Source organism: Dreissena polymorpha, chromosome 1 (genome assembly GCF_020536995.1).
Source record: "Dreissena polymorpha isolate Duluth1 chromosome 1, UMN_Dpol_1.0, whole genome shotgun sequence".
NCBI lineage: Eukaryota > Metazoa > Mollusca > Bivalvia > Myida > Dreissenidae > Dreissena > Dreissena polymorpha.
The window spans coordinates 99,630,985-99,648,898 of NC_068355.1; the positions used below are offsets into that span (position 1 = coordinate 99,630,985).

At 35.5% G+C, this 17,914-nt stretch overlaps 1 protein-coding gene across 1 annotated transcript in view; it reads left to right on the forward strand.

The window, feature by feature from the left end:
• The window catches only part of LOC127842369 (kinesin-II 95 kDa subunit-like), a 58,330-nt gene extending 41,222 nt beyond the window's left edge, over nucleotides 1–17,108 (forward strand). Inside the window, exons 15-23 of the mRNA XM_052371837.1 lie at nucleotides 3,096–3,254; nucleotides 3,820–3,908; nucleotides 5,420–5,518; nucleotides 6,895–7,014; nucleotides 8,339–8,457; nucleotides 11,811–11,924; nucleotides 12,311–12,416; nucleotides 13,490–13,644; nucleotides 14,583–17,108. Of these exons, the coding sequence (XP_052227797.1) occupies nucleotides 3,096–3,254; nucleotides 3,820–3,908; nucleotides 5,420–5,518; nucleotides 6,895–7,014; nucleotides 8,339–8,457; nucleotides 11,811–11,924; nucleotides 12,311–12,416; nucleotides 13,490–13,644; nucleotides 14,583–14,712 (1,091 nt within the window). The 3' untranslated portion in view covers nucleotides 14,713–17,108. The remainder of the gene's footprint in view (nucleotides 1–3,095; nucleotides 3,255–3,819; nucleotides 3,909–5,419; nucleotides 5,519–6,894; nucleotides 7,015–8,338; nucleotides 8,458–11,810; nucleotides 11,925–12,310; nucleotides 12,417–13,489; nucleotides 13,645–14,582) is intronic.
• The last annotated feature ends 806 nt before the right edge of the window (nucleotides 17,109–17,914 follow it).

Genomic DNA, 17,914 nt, shown 5'->3' on the forward strand with positions numbered 1-17,914 from the left:
TTAGAAAATTGAAAAAATTTGGTTAAGTTTTGTGTTTAGGTCCACTTTATTCCTAAAGTATCAAAGCTATTGCTTTCATACTTGCAGCACTTACTAACTATCATAAGGGGACTGTGCAGGCAAAGTTATGTAACTCTGACTGGCATTTTGACAGAATTAATGGCCCCTTTATACTTAGAAAATTGAAAATTTCGTAAAGTTTTGTGCCGCTTTACTCCTAAAGTATCATAGCTATTGCTTTCAGACTTGGAACACTCACAAACTACCATAAGGGGACTGTACGGAACAAGTTGCATAAATCTGGTTGTCATTTTGACGGAATTATGGCCCTTTTTTGACCTAGTAACTTTGAATATATGGTTTAATTTTGTGTTTACATCCACTTACTTCTAAAGTATCAAATCTGTTGCTTTCATACTTCAGATACACTTCAACACTCTTATTTCGAACACCGATAATCCGAAGACACCGTTTTTTCGAAGTATTTTTTGGGTCCTGATTTTGGTGCTTCTTTGTTTCATATAAAATTTCATTGTTAATCCGAACTTCGTTAAACCGAAGAAATCGTTAATTCGAAGTGATTCTGTCGGTCCCAACAATAAAATTCGCACCTAATTATCAATCTTTAATCCGAAGTCAAAACCTGCAAAACACTGAGCGTAAGTTCACACCTTTGTCTAAAGCCGATAATCACACCTTTGTCGTCTGCGCGTGGCAAATAGCAGATGAATTTGGTGTTCCGGCAAACACACTGTCAACATGGCTCTAACAAGGTTCTGATACTTTGTGCTATTGATTATATTTTATATGTTCTGTTATTAGAGGAAAATAAAAAAGAAGAAAATTAATCGTTTTATTCCTCCATTAGTAGAACTCTATTGCTATCTGACTAGTTTACGTTTTTAAGTAAAACAATTATTAATAGTAGCGTGAAACCGAACCATGCGAAGTCCATAGCGTTTTATTTTTAGAGAATCAAAGAAGTCTTCTGTCAAATGTTTATTTCGAATTATCATTAATCCGAAGTTTTTTTAACGGTCCCGACGACTTCGAAATATCGGTGTTGAAGTGTACTTTCATATTACATGAGGGTACTGTACCTGGCAAGTTGAAGTTTACCTTGACCTTTGAATGACCTTGACTTGCAAAAATTGCCACGACATCGTTATTTATGATCAGATTTGATTGATACTTTGACAAAACAACTCTTACATGACATACTACAATAGTAGTCCTGTAATTTGATAATTATTACGCTTGCACTTACCTTATTGAATTTAGTGCACCAAACCGCTCTGATAGGGAATACATGTAATAAACACGGACTCTCTAGTTTTCACAACTTTATTGACATTACACAACAGATTAACACCAATTAGCTGTCGAGTGTCGATTAACCTCTAATCGATTCAAATCAGTTAAACGAAAATACAAGTAGTTGCATAACATGGATTTGAATCAGAAATGAAAGGTTGGAGAAAAAACGGGATCCAAGCACTCCGCACGTTATATTGGACACAGCGTTATAACGGACCGCACTATATTGGAAGTTACAGTGTAATGTGATCCCCCTATGTCCAGTGTCCGATGCCGTGTGGTGTTAACCTTGAGCTTGTTACCACTCTAGAGTCCAAATGTTTCATTTAATCTTGTAAAAGTTGGTAGAATTTTTTAATTATCTAGTTGTCTGAATCTGGATCACAAGGGTCCATAAACTAGGTCATCAGCTAAAATCTTTGAACACCTTGTTACCTGTTTCAAGGCAACATAAATGACTAAATCATGATGATACTTATGCCATTGTTTATCTGAAATTTGAAAACTTGCTTGGCTGAGTGGGAATCTGGGTCATGTGCATACAAAACCCATAAAACTACTCTAGAGGCCTCAATGATGACACTTTTTCAAAATGTTCATATTGACAATATCTTGAAAGAGTTACAATCTGGGTCACATGTGTTAAAAAACTACGTTCCAGCTCAAATCCTTGAAAAACCTTGTTACCACTGTAGTCATAAATTAAGCTTTTATAACATGTTTCATACTAAATTGAAGCATTCCTCTCCTGTGAATGAAATGCTGTCCGTGATAGTTAAAAAAACATTGTTGTAGCTTTTATGTGTTAAAAACATTGTTTGTATCTTTTATGTGTTAAAAACATTGTTTGTATCTTTTATGTGTTTTCTTATTTGATGTTTGATTTCTTATTTTGTTTCGGCTCTCGAAGTTGCAATGATTGCTTTCGCCATAACTTTGCCATTTATTTTAAAATAAATTTGCAAAATTGCAATTCATTTTAAGGAGCCATGCTTTGTGTTGCACTTGTCTTCTTACCTCAAGGGGAAGATCAAACTTCAAAGACATTGTTTTGCTTGAAACAACCATAACTGTTTTTTCCAAGCCAAGGTCACAATGGACACATTAAGTCCTGTAAATTCATGTCATGTAAGTTGTATTTCTTTGTAGTTCATTGAAAAAAAAAAAATTGCCCAAACTATGGTGTTTGCTTAAAAGTCAATATCACATATTTGAAATAGGCTTCATGCGTAGCAACAGTAACAACAAACATGCACATACTTATTCAGCTATTCACTATCTGGGGTAAATGACTGTGGTGATGATCACAAGGATGAGACTGTGGGGAATATGATGTTTATAATAATAATGATAATGAGAATGGAACATATTATGATGATGTTGGTGATGATGATGCTGATTGCGATTATGGTGGTGGAGAAAACGCTCATGATTATAATAATCGTGATCATGTTGGTAATCAATAATGATTGTAATCATGCTGCTGCTGCTGATGATGATGTTGTTGTTGGTGATGATGATGAGGAGGGGGAGCAGGATGATGATGATGATGATCATGATGATGATGATCATGATGATGATGATCATGATGATGATGATCATGATGATGATGATGATCATGATGATGACAACAATAACAACGACAATGATGATGATGATGATAATAGTAATCTTTAATGAAGGTAATGAATGCTGCTGCTGCTGATGATGATGATATGATATGATGATGATTATGATGATGATAATTTTTATTATTATGAAGATGATGCTATTTGCAGGGGAGATCATCAGTGGATCAGAGGAGGATGACGATGATGAGGATGAGGGTGTGGTAGGCAGTGAGGAGGATGCGGAGGCTTACATGCAGGAGCAGCAGTTGAAGCTGGAGCAGGAGAAGGAGGCTATACTCAACAACAAGAGCATGATGCAGGCTGTAAGTATGAGAATTGCCCGGCCCAGAATGCACACTACATTTACCTTTGAAAACCACTTTTAAATTCAAACTTGTAGTACGTGTATATGATAGTGGTAAAGAGAGCCTGCATTGTTATACGAGGACTTATGATTCAAAAAGACTAAGCCAGTGGTAAAATAAGTCAGATTGGGCATGCAATTTTGGTTGTAAGTAGAAAACAGTAGATATGAACAAAGGTCTGTGACAACTGAGCTTAATGCATACCTGTAAAGAATTGTACCAGATAAGCCTTTGCAGCCCACACAGACTAATCAGGGATGAAACTTTTTGCTTTCATCGAATATGGGGTTCAAAGAAAAAATGGTTCTTGGAGGAGAGTGTCATCCCTAATATGTACAGAATATGGCTTATATGCATTATGATAAAAATAGGAGATATCAATTGAGCCTTGCTCTGTATGAGGGGGGGGTCACTGCATTTTGGTTGTCCCAGATAAGAATGTGAAGTCTGCGCATGCATTAAACCACCTTTTCACAGAGCCTGATTCAAACATAAAAAAGTGGTAATATTATCTTGTGTTTCAGGAGAAGGACAAATACTAAGTACCATTCAGGAGAAGGAGTCCAAGCTGAACAAGGAAAAGGAAGCCAGAGACCAGCTGGAGTCCAAAATCAAGGTAGGCCTAGTCCAGTCATCATTGCAGTATAATCTGTTGGGATTGGCCTGAACAACTCCAAATAAAGTGCTTTTCCACCTGAAATAACACTTCTTGGTCATCTGCAGACCTTTTCATAGCTTTGGTTGGTTTTCTCCATTCATCTTTGCATGAAAATCTGTTTTGTTTGGTGTGAACACCTTAACGGGGTGAACACCTTAATGAGAGTGATTTAAATGGTGAAGTATAAATGCACTGTGGACCTTTTTATAGCTCTGTAACCTTTTTAACAACTGATATTACAGTGTGTTTTTTTCTTTTTTGGACGGGTCCGGTAAACGGACCTGTTCCCAATGACCTACGGACCCGTTCCCAAAATGAACCAGACCCATCCCAATTGCCGAAAAAATACCAAAAATCCCAATCAAAATCGAGTTAACAATCCCTGAAAACGCCAACTTGACGTATTTCGAGACCGTTATAAGTTTCGGCGGAATTTGACTTCTTAATCAATGACTGGTGTAAACATATAACGTTACATTCGTACATTAAAAGCGTGTATGTTATCATTTGTATACTCACAAGTCCTAAAACTACACAATAGACATTGAGAAAACACATTTCCTCGATTAGATATAAATTATCCGAGTAGTATTAAAGTGCTACATCATGACGTATTGTAACATTTAACCCGCGTTCAATTCAAAGCTGGCGATTCAAATTACAAGTAATGGTGATTCAATAATGGAAAAAGAATTAACTGGATATAACAAACGTTTGATAAGGTTTGTTAAACCAGATAACAACAAGGACAATTTGCATTATTAAAGTTAAACAGGTAAGGCAACTTAAGTGTACATATTTCTGACATGTGTAGTATTCGGATAAACAGTAATAGATGTACTAGATGCCCCATGCATTAAGGTTGTGTTTTGTTACAAAAGCAGTCATAGGGATGATGATACTATAATGACGATAAATATGTGATGAAAAGGTGCTACCGGGATATATTTTAAATTACTTTAATGTTTTAAATATCGTAAAAAGTTTGGCATCTGTTTTGTGCACCCATTTCCCTCGTACACTGCAACAAAAATAAGCACTTAGTGCTCAGATAAGGCTATGCAGCCTGGGGGTGTCTGGACTCTCATCAGCCCAGAAAGACACCATTCTTTATATATTTAAAGAAGATAAAAACAGAGAACACTGTAACAATCTGTGTTCTGATAGCATGTTGTTGTTTGTGCAAGACTGTGAATGAAAGTTAATGTTGCTTTCCTGTGTCATTTAAAGCTGACAAAAGTTAAACAAAGTCATATTAATACCATTCTCCAATTGGTACAATTCACAACTTGATTTTCCCCAATTTGAAGATTTAGCGACTCGTTTTTTTACCCCAATTTGGTGAAAAATTCCCAATTGCATGGGTACCGGACCCGTTCCCAATTGGGTGAAAAAAATCACTGGATATTGGCACTCTTGGGAATCTTTCTTAAATTGTTCCCTATAATGAAATTGTGTTTCCCTTGCAGGCGATGGAGAGCAAGTTGTTGATGGGGAACATCGTTGACCATACAAACAAGCAGCAGAAGGCTCTGGAGCAGCGTAGGAAGGAGATAGCAGAGCAAAAAGTGAGTGTGGCCTAGATTCATAGTGGAGCAAAAAGTGAGTGTGACCTAGCTTGATAGTGGAGCAAAAAGTGAGTGTGGCCTAGCTTCATAGTGGAGTAAAAAGTGAGTGTGGCCTAGCTTCATAGTGGAGCAAAAAGTGAGTGTGGCCTAGATTGATAGTGGAGCAAAAAGTGAGTGTGGCCTAGCTTTATAGTGGAGCAATAAGTGAGTGTGACCAAGCTTCATAGTGGAGCAAAAAGTGAGTGTGACCTAGCTTGATAGTGGAGCAAAAAGAGAGTGTGACCTAGCTTCATAGTGGAGCAAAAAGTGAGTGTGGCTAAGCTTCATAGTGGAGCAAAAAGTGAGTGTGGCCTAGCTTGATAGTGGAGTAAAAAGTGAGTGTGGCCTAGGTTCATAGTGGAGCAAAAAGTGAGTGTGGCCTAGATTCATAGTGGAGCAAAAAGTGAGTGTGGCCTAGCTTCATAGTGGAGCAAAAAGTGAGTGTGACCAAGCTTCATAGTGGAGCAAAAAGTGAGTGTGACCTAGCTTGATAGTGGAGCAAAAAGTGAGTGTGACCAAGCTTCATAGTGGAGCAAAAAGTGAGTGTGACCTAGCTTGATAGTGGAGCAAAAAGTGAGTGTGACCTAGCTTCATAGCAGAGCAAAAGTGAGTGTGGCCTTGCTTGATAGCAGAGCAAAAAGTGAGTGTGCCCTTGCTTGATAGCAGAGTAAAAGATGAGTATGGCCTTGCTTGATAGTAGAGCAAAAAGTGAGTGTGGTCTTGCTTGATAGCAGAGCAAAAAGTGTGTGTGGCCGAGCTTGATAGAGCAAAAAGTGAGTGTGGCCTTGCATGATAGCAGAGCAAAAAGTGAGTGTTGCCTTGCTTGATAGCAAAGCAAAAAGTGAGTGTGGCCTTGCTTGATAGCAAAGCAAAAAGTGAGTGTGGCCTTGCATGATAGCAGAGCAAAAAGTGAGTGTGGCCTTGCATGATAGCAGAGCAAAAAGTGAGTGTGGCCTAACTTGACAGCAGAGCAAAAAGTGAGTGTGGCCTAGCTTGACAGCAGAGCAAAAAGTGAGTGTGGCCTAGCTTGACAGCAGAGCAAAAAGTGAGTGTGGCCTAGTTTGATAGCAGAGCAAGAAGTGAGTGTACCCTAGCTTGATTTGCTGGATACAAAACAAATGTCCAGCATCGAATGATGTCATAAAACTGTCCAAATGACCTCATTAAAGTGCACATAAGAATATTCACATCAATACTTAAACAAAGCTGAGTAAAATTGATATATTATGACTTTTCAACATTGCACATCTAATAGTAGTATAGTTAATAGAGGATTTTTTATTTGGTGTATGATTTAATTATATTCATGGGCAGTTTTTGAAAAACAATTGTTGTAGAGGGTGGAGCAGGAGATCAAGCAGAAGTTGGAGGAGAAGGAGGAGGCAGCAGTAGATCTACAGGAGACCTACGTGTCACTGCAGCAGGAGGTGGAGGTGAAGACCAAGAAACTCAAGAAGGTGAGGCTGTGTGCTGACGGGACTATAGGGCAGGGCTTTTTTCATTCCTTGGGGATGTGACCCCCTTAGCTCTTAATTGAGGAAAAAGTTGTGTTTGGTATTTTGGGGATGTTATTTTCAAGTAGGCAAATGAAAATTGGTGGTGGTAACATAAACTAAAGAGAAACACTGTGGAAAAAAGCCCTTGAGGAAAAGGAATCGAGTACCATTAGTTTTGAATTGAATTGTCCACAGTTTGCCTTGAAAGAAATGGAAAGAAAGTATTTTGTGCAAATATGAGATTTTTGGGGAAATGCTTCTGATTCTGTTTTCTAGTGTTTAACTATTAATTTATTTCATACATTGTCAAATGTTTAAAAAAAAAAGAGTTTATTTTCGATTTCTTGAAATTTGTAACAGATAATGTAATATTAATTATATTTAAAAAAATGAATTACTTTTATAGCTTATGTTTTTGTGATCTGGACAACGGACAGGCTAGCCTACTTGGTAGAATGCTGCACTTCAAATTCATGGATTGCAGACTCCCAGCCTAGGCCATCTATCTTTGTAAAGATTAATCATTATGTTATTTTACTGCCATATTCCCTACATCAGAGTCAAGAAGGGCAGTTGCCTTCACTGGCATAAGTATGTAAACGTATAACTGGTTAATAGCCTACCCATGAATTTTGTGAGTACCTTTAAAGGGGCCTTTTCACAGATTTTGGCATGTTTTAAAGTTTGTCATTTTATGCTTTATATTGATAAATGTTAACATTGGATATAAAAAGCTCTAGTAAAAAATCACTAATAAAATTTAAAAAAAAAGAAAAAAAGGTAACCGTCAGCAGGAATCGAACCACTGACCCCTGGAGTCCTGGAGTAAAAAGTCTACAACTTAGACCACTCCACCATCCTTCCGGATACAATCCCACACACATATTTTATACTTTATATAAGCAATCCTCGTAGTTTCCCAAAATATAACGACAACAACAAAACTCTCCAAATTATTTATTCGTAATGCGTTGCAACGCTTTAAAATTTTCAGGTTTTTAAATCGTCAAAAGATGCATATAATGGCTATTTTTGCGCACTGGTTAATGTTCAGTATTACTGTTGCCTCACAAATATCATAACTAAAACGAAAACTTGCGAATCTGAAACAACTTTTTCCAATTTTGTCAATTTACCCAAACGTGAAAAGGACCCTTTAATGAGCGCAATGGTATTACTGAAAAGGCTAATGTGGGATGACACTAAAGGCATATGCATTATTCCCTGTAATCGATAGTGCTGCTCAAATATTTCTGGTACTATTCTGGTATGTTTGTGATTGCAGCTGTTTGCAAAGTTGCAAGAGACGAAGCGTGAGATCGGGGACCTGCAGGAGGAGCATGTGAAGGAGCGCCAGGAGTTGGAGCAGACACAGAACGAGCTCACTAGGGAACTCAAACTCAGGTCTACACCTAGCGCTTAGCTCTGTAGTGCAGTCTTGATTTTGGGGACATGTTGCTCTGTGGGTCTAGTTAGTTTACATGCTGACTTAGCTTTGCATTGCATGGTTATTGACCCTTACCGGTGAAACCGGAGGGGACTTTAGTTTGTGCTCCGGCTGTCAGTCTGTCTGTCACAATTTTCTGGATCCTGCGATAACTTTAAAAGTTCTTCATATTTTTTCATGAAACGTGAAACATGGATAGATGGCAATATGGAGATTATACACGTAATTTCAATTTGTTCCTACGTCAACAATTCTGGTTGCTATGGCAATAAAATAATAATTCTGACAATGGTGGAGTTTCACCGGTAGGGGACAATATTGCATGGCCATTTCTTGTTTAAATAAAAGTAAATTAATTTATCAAATGTAAAAAAACTTGATTAAGTCAAATGGCGATGTTTTTTGTTTGGTTTCTCAATAAAAGATCATGCTACCTCAAAAGGTACCTGCAAATTCCTACACCTTTCACAATTTGAAAGTATGTTGTGTATGTAAAATTCTTGCATCTCAGCAAAAGGAATCCAAGAATATTACTGTTTTGTCACTTTCACCTCCTTTTTGGCTCACCATTCATGAAGTGACATGATGAGCTTTTGTGACAGTGATTTCCGGCGTGCGTGTGTGCGTGCGTGTGTCTGTCAACAATTTATTTGTGTAGACAGTAGAGGTCACAGTTTTCATCTTATCTTAATGAAATTTGGTCAGAATGTTTATCTTGATGAAATCTGGGTTGGGATTGTATTTGGGTCATCTGGGGTCAAAAACTAAGTCACTAGGTCAAATAATAGAAAAACTTTGTGTAGACAATAGAGGTTACAGTTTTTGTCCAATCTTTATGAAATATGGTCAGAATGTTTATCTTGATGAAATCTGGGTTGGGATTGTATTTGGGTCATCTGGGGTCAAAAACTAGGTCACTAGGTCAAATAATAGAAAAACCTTGTGTTAGACAATAGAGGTCACAGTTTTCATCCAATCTTTACGAAATTTGGTCAGAATGTTTATCTTGATGATATCTGGGTTGGGATTGTATTTGGGTCATCTGGGATCAAAAACTAGGTTACTAGGTAAAATAATAGAAAAACCTTGTGTAGACAATAGAGGTCACAGTTTTCATCAGATCTTAATGAAATATGGTCAGAATGTTTGTCATGTTAAAATCTGGGTAAGGATTGAATTTGGGTCATCTGGGGTCAAAAACTAGGTCACTAGGTCAAAGTAAAAAAAACAACTTTTGTAGACAGTAGAGGTCACCGTTTTCATCCAAACTTGATGAAATTTGGCCAGAATGTTAATCTTGATGAAATCTGGGTTGGGATTGTATTTGCAGGCCTGTTTACTTCTACAGATTCGCCGTAGTTACTACGGATTATTTGGCTAAACTACGCACTACGGATTTGTACTAAAAAAATACGGATCCATCGATCAAAATGGTAAAATTTCAGATTTTAATCGTACTTTCGCTTATTTTCGGTCTTAATGGGTAATTTATCAATCATAATCATTTTGGGGCTTGTGTAGTAAAAAACGTTGAAATTCAAGCCTCCCGGAGACGAGTGCTGATCGAGCTTGTCGAGTCGTCACCGAACGACAACTGACTTGCGTATTGGTTCGCAAATTTAGCTGAATATATACGATTTTACGTTGCTATCCAGTATACACATCTCTCTCTATTGCGGAGAATACCGACTATAGTCGATGTATCGGGATTGAGCACGCCTGTTTTTACACACATCTAAGATGGCGGCAAGCAGACGAGAAATTGTGATTAAAGGCGAAAATAATAAATACCATTCAAATTAACAACGGATATCATATGGTCATTATGGAATAATGTAATGCGTGTGTCAATTAACGCAACATATTACGTTTGAGATTAAAAACAAAACAAAAACAAATATTTATCGGAAATCTGCACAGTGAATGTGCGTCACGGAAACAAGTGTTGGAAAATTGGAGTTAAGTCTACTCACAAAGTTAAAGCATTTATTATAATAAGATGAGTATCGTTCGAAAATGGAAAGAGACAAACATGATTTGATTTATATGTTAGTGGATCTGTGTATAATCAGATTCATATGCATATTCTGCTTTATTATGTTTGTTACGCTGTACAGTTTAATGAAATAGCATTGAACTGAGGTTGTCAAGTGCAAGATATTGAAAGGTAAACAAATAAAATATATTATTTTAACTCCATTTAATACATCATTAACACAACAAGAACACTAAGGGATGTTTGTCAATATTTGTTTATGTTTTCCCCTTATGATATTTAATTTAAAAAAATACTGAATTAAATTAATAGCTACTCTTAAAGAGCTTATGATCAAATGGTGTATTTAAGAATCTATAGATTATTGCAAGTTTAATATGCATGTGGATGGATATTAACTAAATATTGTCTTCATTGAAAGAAGACATTGAAGCAGCACTTTACAATATAAAATGCTGTCAAACATGCACTTAAAAACAATTTTAATTCTGTTACTTATAATCATATGTATAATGCTTAATGTCTCCCAATTTCATGGTTTATCGCGCTATTTTTTCCAATCCAAATGGCACAGGCTGTAACAAATAAAAGCAAAAAAAATCACTTAACAGATTTTATTATTAGCAAGTAAATTCATCTAATGCTTTATGTACCGTTAAACTGATATGTGACCCATAATGCTCAAAATGATTGAAAAGTTTAAAACTACTGACAACAGCCCCAAACTACTGAGAGATGCCCTCCATACTACTGAGAAGCAATCGGTAGGGTAAACAGGTCTGTATTTGGGTCATCTGGGGTCAAAAACTAGGTCACTAGGTCAAATCATAGAAAAACTTGTGTAGACAATAGAGGTCATAGTTTTCATCTGATCTTAATGAAATATGGTTAGAATGTTTGTCTTGATAATATCTGATTTTGGATTTTATATGGGTCATCTGGGGTCAAAAATTAGGTCACCAGGCCAATTCTAGTAAAGCCTTGTGTAGATGGAAGAGGTCACAGTTTTCTTCCCGTCTTAATGGAATTTTGTCAGAATTTATTATTCAATGAAATCTGGCTTGGGATTGTATGGGTCTGATAGAATTTAAGTTGATGGAGCAAGGTTAGTCAGGTGAGCGATTCAGAGCCATCATGGTCCTCTTGTTTAGATTTTTTTTTTTGAAAATTATTATATTCCAAGTCATTTGGACAGTTTTTGCTTTACGTGTTACTAAGTCCAGGTAAGTTAAAAACAACGCTACTTTACTGATACCCTTCATGAAGATGTAAGGGAAAACTTTGTTCATGTATGTTTTATTTGCTCTTTTTCAGAATGCTGATCATTGAAAATTTCATACCTCAAGAAGACAAGGCTAAGCTCATGAATCGGGCATCCTTTACTGAAGACGAGGATAACTGGGTGCTTCAGCCTCTTGCAAATAAGAAGTTAGTTTTGAAATATTGATGTCTTTCTCTGGAAAAACAGGGCTTATGGTTTTGTCTTGTGATATCAAGAACAAATTGAGCCCATTTAGATACAAGCAAATAAACGTTGTATAAACACTTTATTTTTGTTTACATATAAGGCAAATTGTGTCAACGTCAACTGTCAATGTTACTGTTAGTTAATACAAAGCTGCTTTAAATCAAGGCTTTAGACGTTTCTTTTAGAAACATTTTTTATAAGAAAAATGCTTAATTTCTTGATAGCTTAAATAACTCGCCTGTTGTAACAACAGTAGTGTTAAGAAATAATGCCAGAAACTCCGACTAGAGGTGGAAATGAAGAGAGCGCATCATTTCATTTTCATTGTCTTTACTTTCATGGCTAGTGCTGAGACAATGGCCAAAAGACCAAAGTCTGCTCTGGGCAACCGGAGACCAGTTTCGGAATATGCACGAGTGCAGGCAGACATGGGTGGAAACCCAAGATTTAAGGTAAACACAAATTAATATGCATATTGCTGGGAACATTTTTGTCCATTTTTGAAGATAAATTACTCCAGTCAAAAGTAAATATTTTCCCCCATTAAAAAGAAAAAAAAGAAATGGGGTTTAAAAATGTACATTTATATCATTAAAGCAAATATTTAAATGCTATAACAATATTTCCTGTGTTTATTTTCAATATGAATTAAAATGTTAAAGGAACATGATATTTAATTAAATTGAAAAGATTATAAAATTTCTCCAGGTATTAAGGGCATACGGCAGAAATGGTCCTTTAGTAGGGCCATGAGGTTTGATAATATGCTAGGTGAACTACGTTCATAAGCATATTTCACTTGGCCTTTCTGTTTATCAAAGGTTTGGACGTAACCCAATGTTGTTATGCAACCATGCACCATTCATTTTGACTGAAATATACAAGTAAATGATCAATTTTGTGCTAGATGAACACACATGAACTGGGTTATTGTGTAGGTTGGTTTTAATGGAGTCAAATAAGTATTGATAGAAAGACGATGTTAGCAATAAAAAAGCCTTTTGTCTTCAAGTATGATATCACGCTTGAAGCTTATAAATTGTTTGCTGTAATTATTGATCGTTAGTGTATGAACAGACCATCCATGAGTTCCATCATAGACTTGTCAGATGTTGTTCTTAAATGTAATATTTGAAAGTAAAAATCACGCTGACATTGCATGACTTGAGGTACTGAAACTGACTCCTGATAATAGAGTTACTGAAACTGACTCCTGATAATTAACATACAGAATCTGACTCCAGATAATTGAGTGACTGAAACTGACTCTGGATAATAGAGATACTGAATCTGACTCCAGATAATTGACATTGACTTCTTATAATTGAGTTACTGAAACTGAATCATGATAATCAAGTTCCTGAAACTTATTCCTGATAATTGAGTTACTGAAACTAATCAATCATAAAGCCTGATGCTATTAAAGCATCTTTCTTAAAAAGAATATGGATGAGTGCTTAAATATGTCTTACAATGTTTAATTCTTACACCTGATACTAACACCTATATTGTTTGCTGCCTGCAGGGAGAGAACATCATAATGGTGGAGCTGGACATGCCCAACCGGACCACACGGGACTACGATGGTCCCCAGGTGGCGCCACGTATACAGGCAGCACTAGACGCAGCCCTACAGGACGAGGCTGATATCGAGCTGGACGGCAGGTATGTGTCAGGGTAGTGCTAGGTGTTGACTCTAAGGGTGGTATCATATCGAGATCATGGCGATGGAACTCAGCTCAATCAATCAACAGATGGTCTTATTTTGAGCGTTAGGGAAATGATGTTTTTCAGGTTGGACATTGTAAGATTTTCAATCAATTCAATTCCAAACATCTCCTTCATACCATAAGGTGTAAAATGGAAAGAAAATAGTACTTACAACTATCCATTCAAGTTCTTAATTTGATCATCTGGTTAATAAATACGGAATAAACAACAAATGATGTGTGTTATGGGCAACCCAGTCTTAATGCCCATGTAATGAAATCCTGGCTACGACCATTTTCCGCCTGATTCTGATTAAAGAAGGGCAGATGTCAGTAACTGGCATAACTAAGTGCATGAAGTACTGGGCAACCAGATTATCCCAGGAACAATCTTGGAGCAGAATGAAAAAGATGATATTTATAAATTTCAGTAGATAATTAATTGTATTCACAAGTGATCAGAAACATAAATATTGTCATGAGTGGTGCAGCCACCTGTAAAAAAAATAATTCTTTTATCACAAGTGTGTTAGAATTTATAATCAATGGGAGCCAGCAAATTTTTCGTCTATTTCATTATACCACGGACTGCTTAATATTTCAAAGGATTAAACAGCATTTTGCTTGAATAGCATAGTGAAATAATCAATTATTCTCAAAAAGATTTTTTTTACTGTTTGAAAGAGTCTATTGCCAGTTTTGCATCATGGGTATTTCCCTATATACCACAGGAAATCATTAAATATATATGTTCAGATGGATATGGAACAGCTGCCTATGGATGTGCATGTCAATCTTAAACAGTCATGCATACAATACGGAAAATGCATTGTAATTAACTGTTTTTTAAAGCCTTTGCAAATCAGTGCTTAGATAACCTATGTTAATTTTGAACTGTGTGGTTTGCAGCCCATCCATATTCAAGTCTGACAAGAAAAGGAAAGACACCAAGTCTCGGCCCAAGTCTGCCATGAAAACCACTCCCACAGACAAGTCACAGTCCTTCCCCAAGGCCCGTGGTCTTGTGAATAAAAACTAGGCACAACTTTTTGAGTTCTTTGACATTGAGCATGCCTACAGGTGCATGCAAAAAAGCTGACCAGAGCAAATGGACATGTTTAGTTTCTTTTGAAAGAAGGCCATCAAGACTTCAGAGCTAAAATGTTTTGCATAACATTTTAACATTTTTGTAAAAGATTATTTTTTTCCAACCCCCGAACCATAATATGTTTGGAGATCAGGGCTTTTTCAAATATGTGCACACATTCTTGCTCTTCACCTTAGTGGCTATATTTTACAAAGATCAAGGATAATATGTAAGGAATTTTGGTTTGTAGAAATGGAGACTTAATGCAAGATTGTGAAAAATCGTCAGTGTGTCTTTTTGCAGCAGCATCAACAGCAAATTAAGTTTATGGACATGGATGATCTCCCACATTGCTTTATTGTGACTTTTTAAATATTTTTCCCAACTTGTTCTGATAGTTATTCATTTTACAATTTCACAAATAATTGTTGTTTAGCTCTGTTTGTTGTAAGTGCGTGTTTATATTGCATCTTTGAATTTAAGTTACATCGGGATACTTGGAGTGTTTTTTGTAATGTTGATAACACATTATTAATAGAATGTGTTGTTCTTTCTCAAACTGCTCATGATTTTGATGTATATTGATTCTATGAAAATAATAACTGTTCTTATTTTTCTTACAAAATCATCAATAAATTGTAAGCAATCACTATGTATGAATATATTATATGTTGACTTACTGTTTCATGTTAATTGCATAATTATTTCTTTCTATGAATTCCACATTATGTAATCTTCATATATTTTTCCATTCATATTGGAAAGCATCACATTTTGTGCTGATAACTATTTACCACTGGATCTGTGATATTGTTGTCTGAATTGTACATAGTTTATATTTACTATTTATTGTGTATTATTGGAGGTCTATTATACTTTTGTTACTTCTAGCATGTGTCAAAATGTTGTGCAGTATGTTCTTGATTATGCTGGGTTTATTGCCATCAATGTGTTGCCCTTTACGTTCAGTAACCTGTTGTGATTATGTTTACTATGTCAGGCATTGTGATTGGTCATGTTTTTGACTCACACGAGTTTAGAAGATTGGTCTGAGAATATGTTAAAATGATTTGTGTCATGCTATGCTAGAGATAGTGGATAATTTTATTTAACAAGTAATATTTGTATGAAAAAAATATTTATGTTCTAAACTACATAATGTCTGAAGGATCTTGAAAAAACAAACATGAATACATGTATATATTTAAAATTTGTGGTTTGTAATACCAAAAGTTGAAGAGAATGTTCATGTTTTTTTGTAGTAATGTTTGATGTTACTGTGAACATTCAGTAAGAAGTTTTCATACTTTGCATTTAATGCATGACCATACTTGGAAACAGCTAGATTCATAATATATTATCCAAAGTATGGACGCCAACATGAAAGAAACCATCATGCTAGTATAATCACAAGAGTTGTGCGCATATGAGGCTAATGTTGTTAGAATCTCTGATGTGTTTTCTGATATTTGGAGATGTTTAGAGGTCCTTATCATAACCAGTATTTTCTCATTCAGTTGCATCGCTTGTGTAGAATACATATCAATACATATAGTTTGTCTGATGAAATTCCTCCATGGATTATTATTGAGATAAAAAAAATCAAAAATAATACCCCATATAAGAAACTCCTGGTTGTAGTAAACAAATTGCACTGGCTGTTAAATTCATTTCACAGATGATTTTTGTGAGCCTTTTCACTTTATTTTATTGCATATTTTATTCTTTAATTAATTATACCAATTTCTGTTTATTTATATACTGAAGAAAAATAAGTATGAGTGCTTGCTGATCGACTGGTATTCAAATATATATTGCTGCTCAACATATAACAAAATTCCATCAAACCTACAAAAAGTATACTTATTTAAGCACAACAACTCATTTCTAAAAATTGGAATTGAGAGGTTAAAGTTGTATCTACAGAAAGTTGTACCAGATATAAAAGCCAAAAATATCAATTTATGGTAATTTTAACATCATATTTACATCTTCTGAATCATGTATAACATTTGTTAACATGGAACTAGATATAGATCTACTAAATGTAAAACATTCATCTGTAATTTTAATGAAATAGAGAATACAACCAAGTATCCAGTTGTAATGATCTTTTTGGTATGTTTAGAAATGTGTGGGGCCATAAATTGACCATTATTCACATACAGTTTTCCGTCCTATGTTAATTTCATCTTTCTTACAAAAATATTTTTTCTTTGATTTTTGAATGTACACAACTATGTGTCCACTGAAATTTATATTGATTATTCATTTATTATGTAGTCTCAAGTGTTTTTCGTAATTTAATTTAGAAATGACATGTCAAAATAAATCAGTCATAAACTGCATGATTGTGTTATTTCTCTTATGCTCCAACAGGTTCATGTGCCAAATGGAGGCGTATAAGATATTGTGGAAGTCTGTCCTTCAGTCTGTCAGTCCATCAGCTTATTGTTCACAGCATCATTTAGCAAATATTAAAGGGACACAAAAGTAACTTCATATAATTATAGAATGCTGTAAGTGGAAGTCTAGAGTACAAAAACCACAACTCCGAGTTAGTTCCTTTTAGTTAATTTTCTTGTTTGACATAATTTCCTTGCTGTTAACAGTATAAAAAAACTGGAAACATAAAAAGAATATTTACAGGAAGTGCATAGTACAAGAACTACAACTCTCATATCAGCTCACTTTTCACTGGTTTACGGAATTCAATTGTTAAATATATAAACAAGAAGACAAACTATTCAACCATATGTTTGCGTGTACCGGCACATCATACACTGATTTAGGTTAACATGCAACATCTGCATATCACAGTTTCTACTATAGGTATTGCCTTAAAGCACATACAAATATATCAAGGTCATTGTGTGGGATCACGTTTCATAACTGACCTTCAATTTAGCAGCATTATGCACCTTTTGGGATGCTTGCATGCAAGAACCAAACTTTACTTTTTGGACGACATTTAAAATAAGAAAATACTGAACTGCCATTGAGTGTGTCTAAAATAGAAATACAACAAACATGTTTGAAACATTTCTCAGTGAGTTGGGATAGTTGAAAACTGCGAATGCATTTATAAAATGTTAAATGCAGAGAAAAGGAATTAAGCGCATCAACACTTTGCTGCACTTGACATATTTGTACC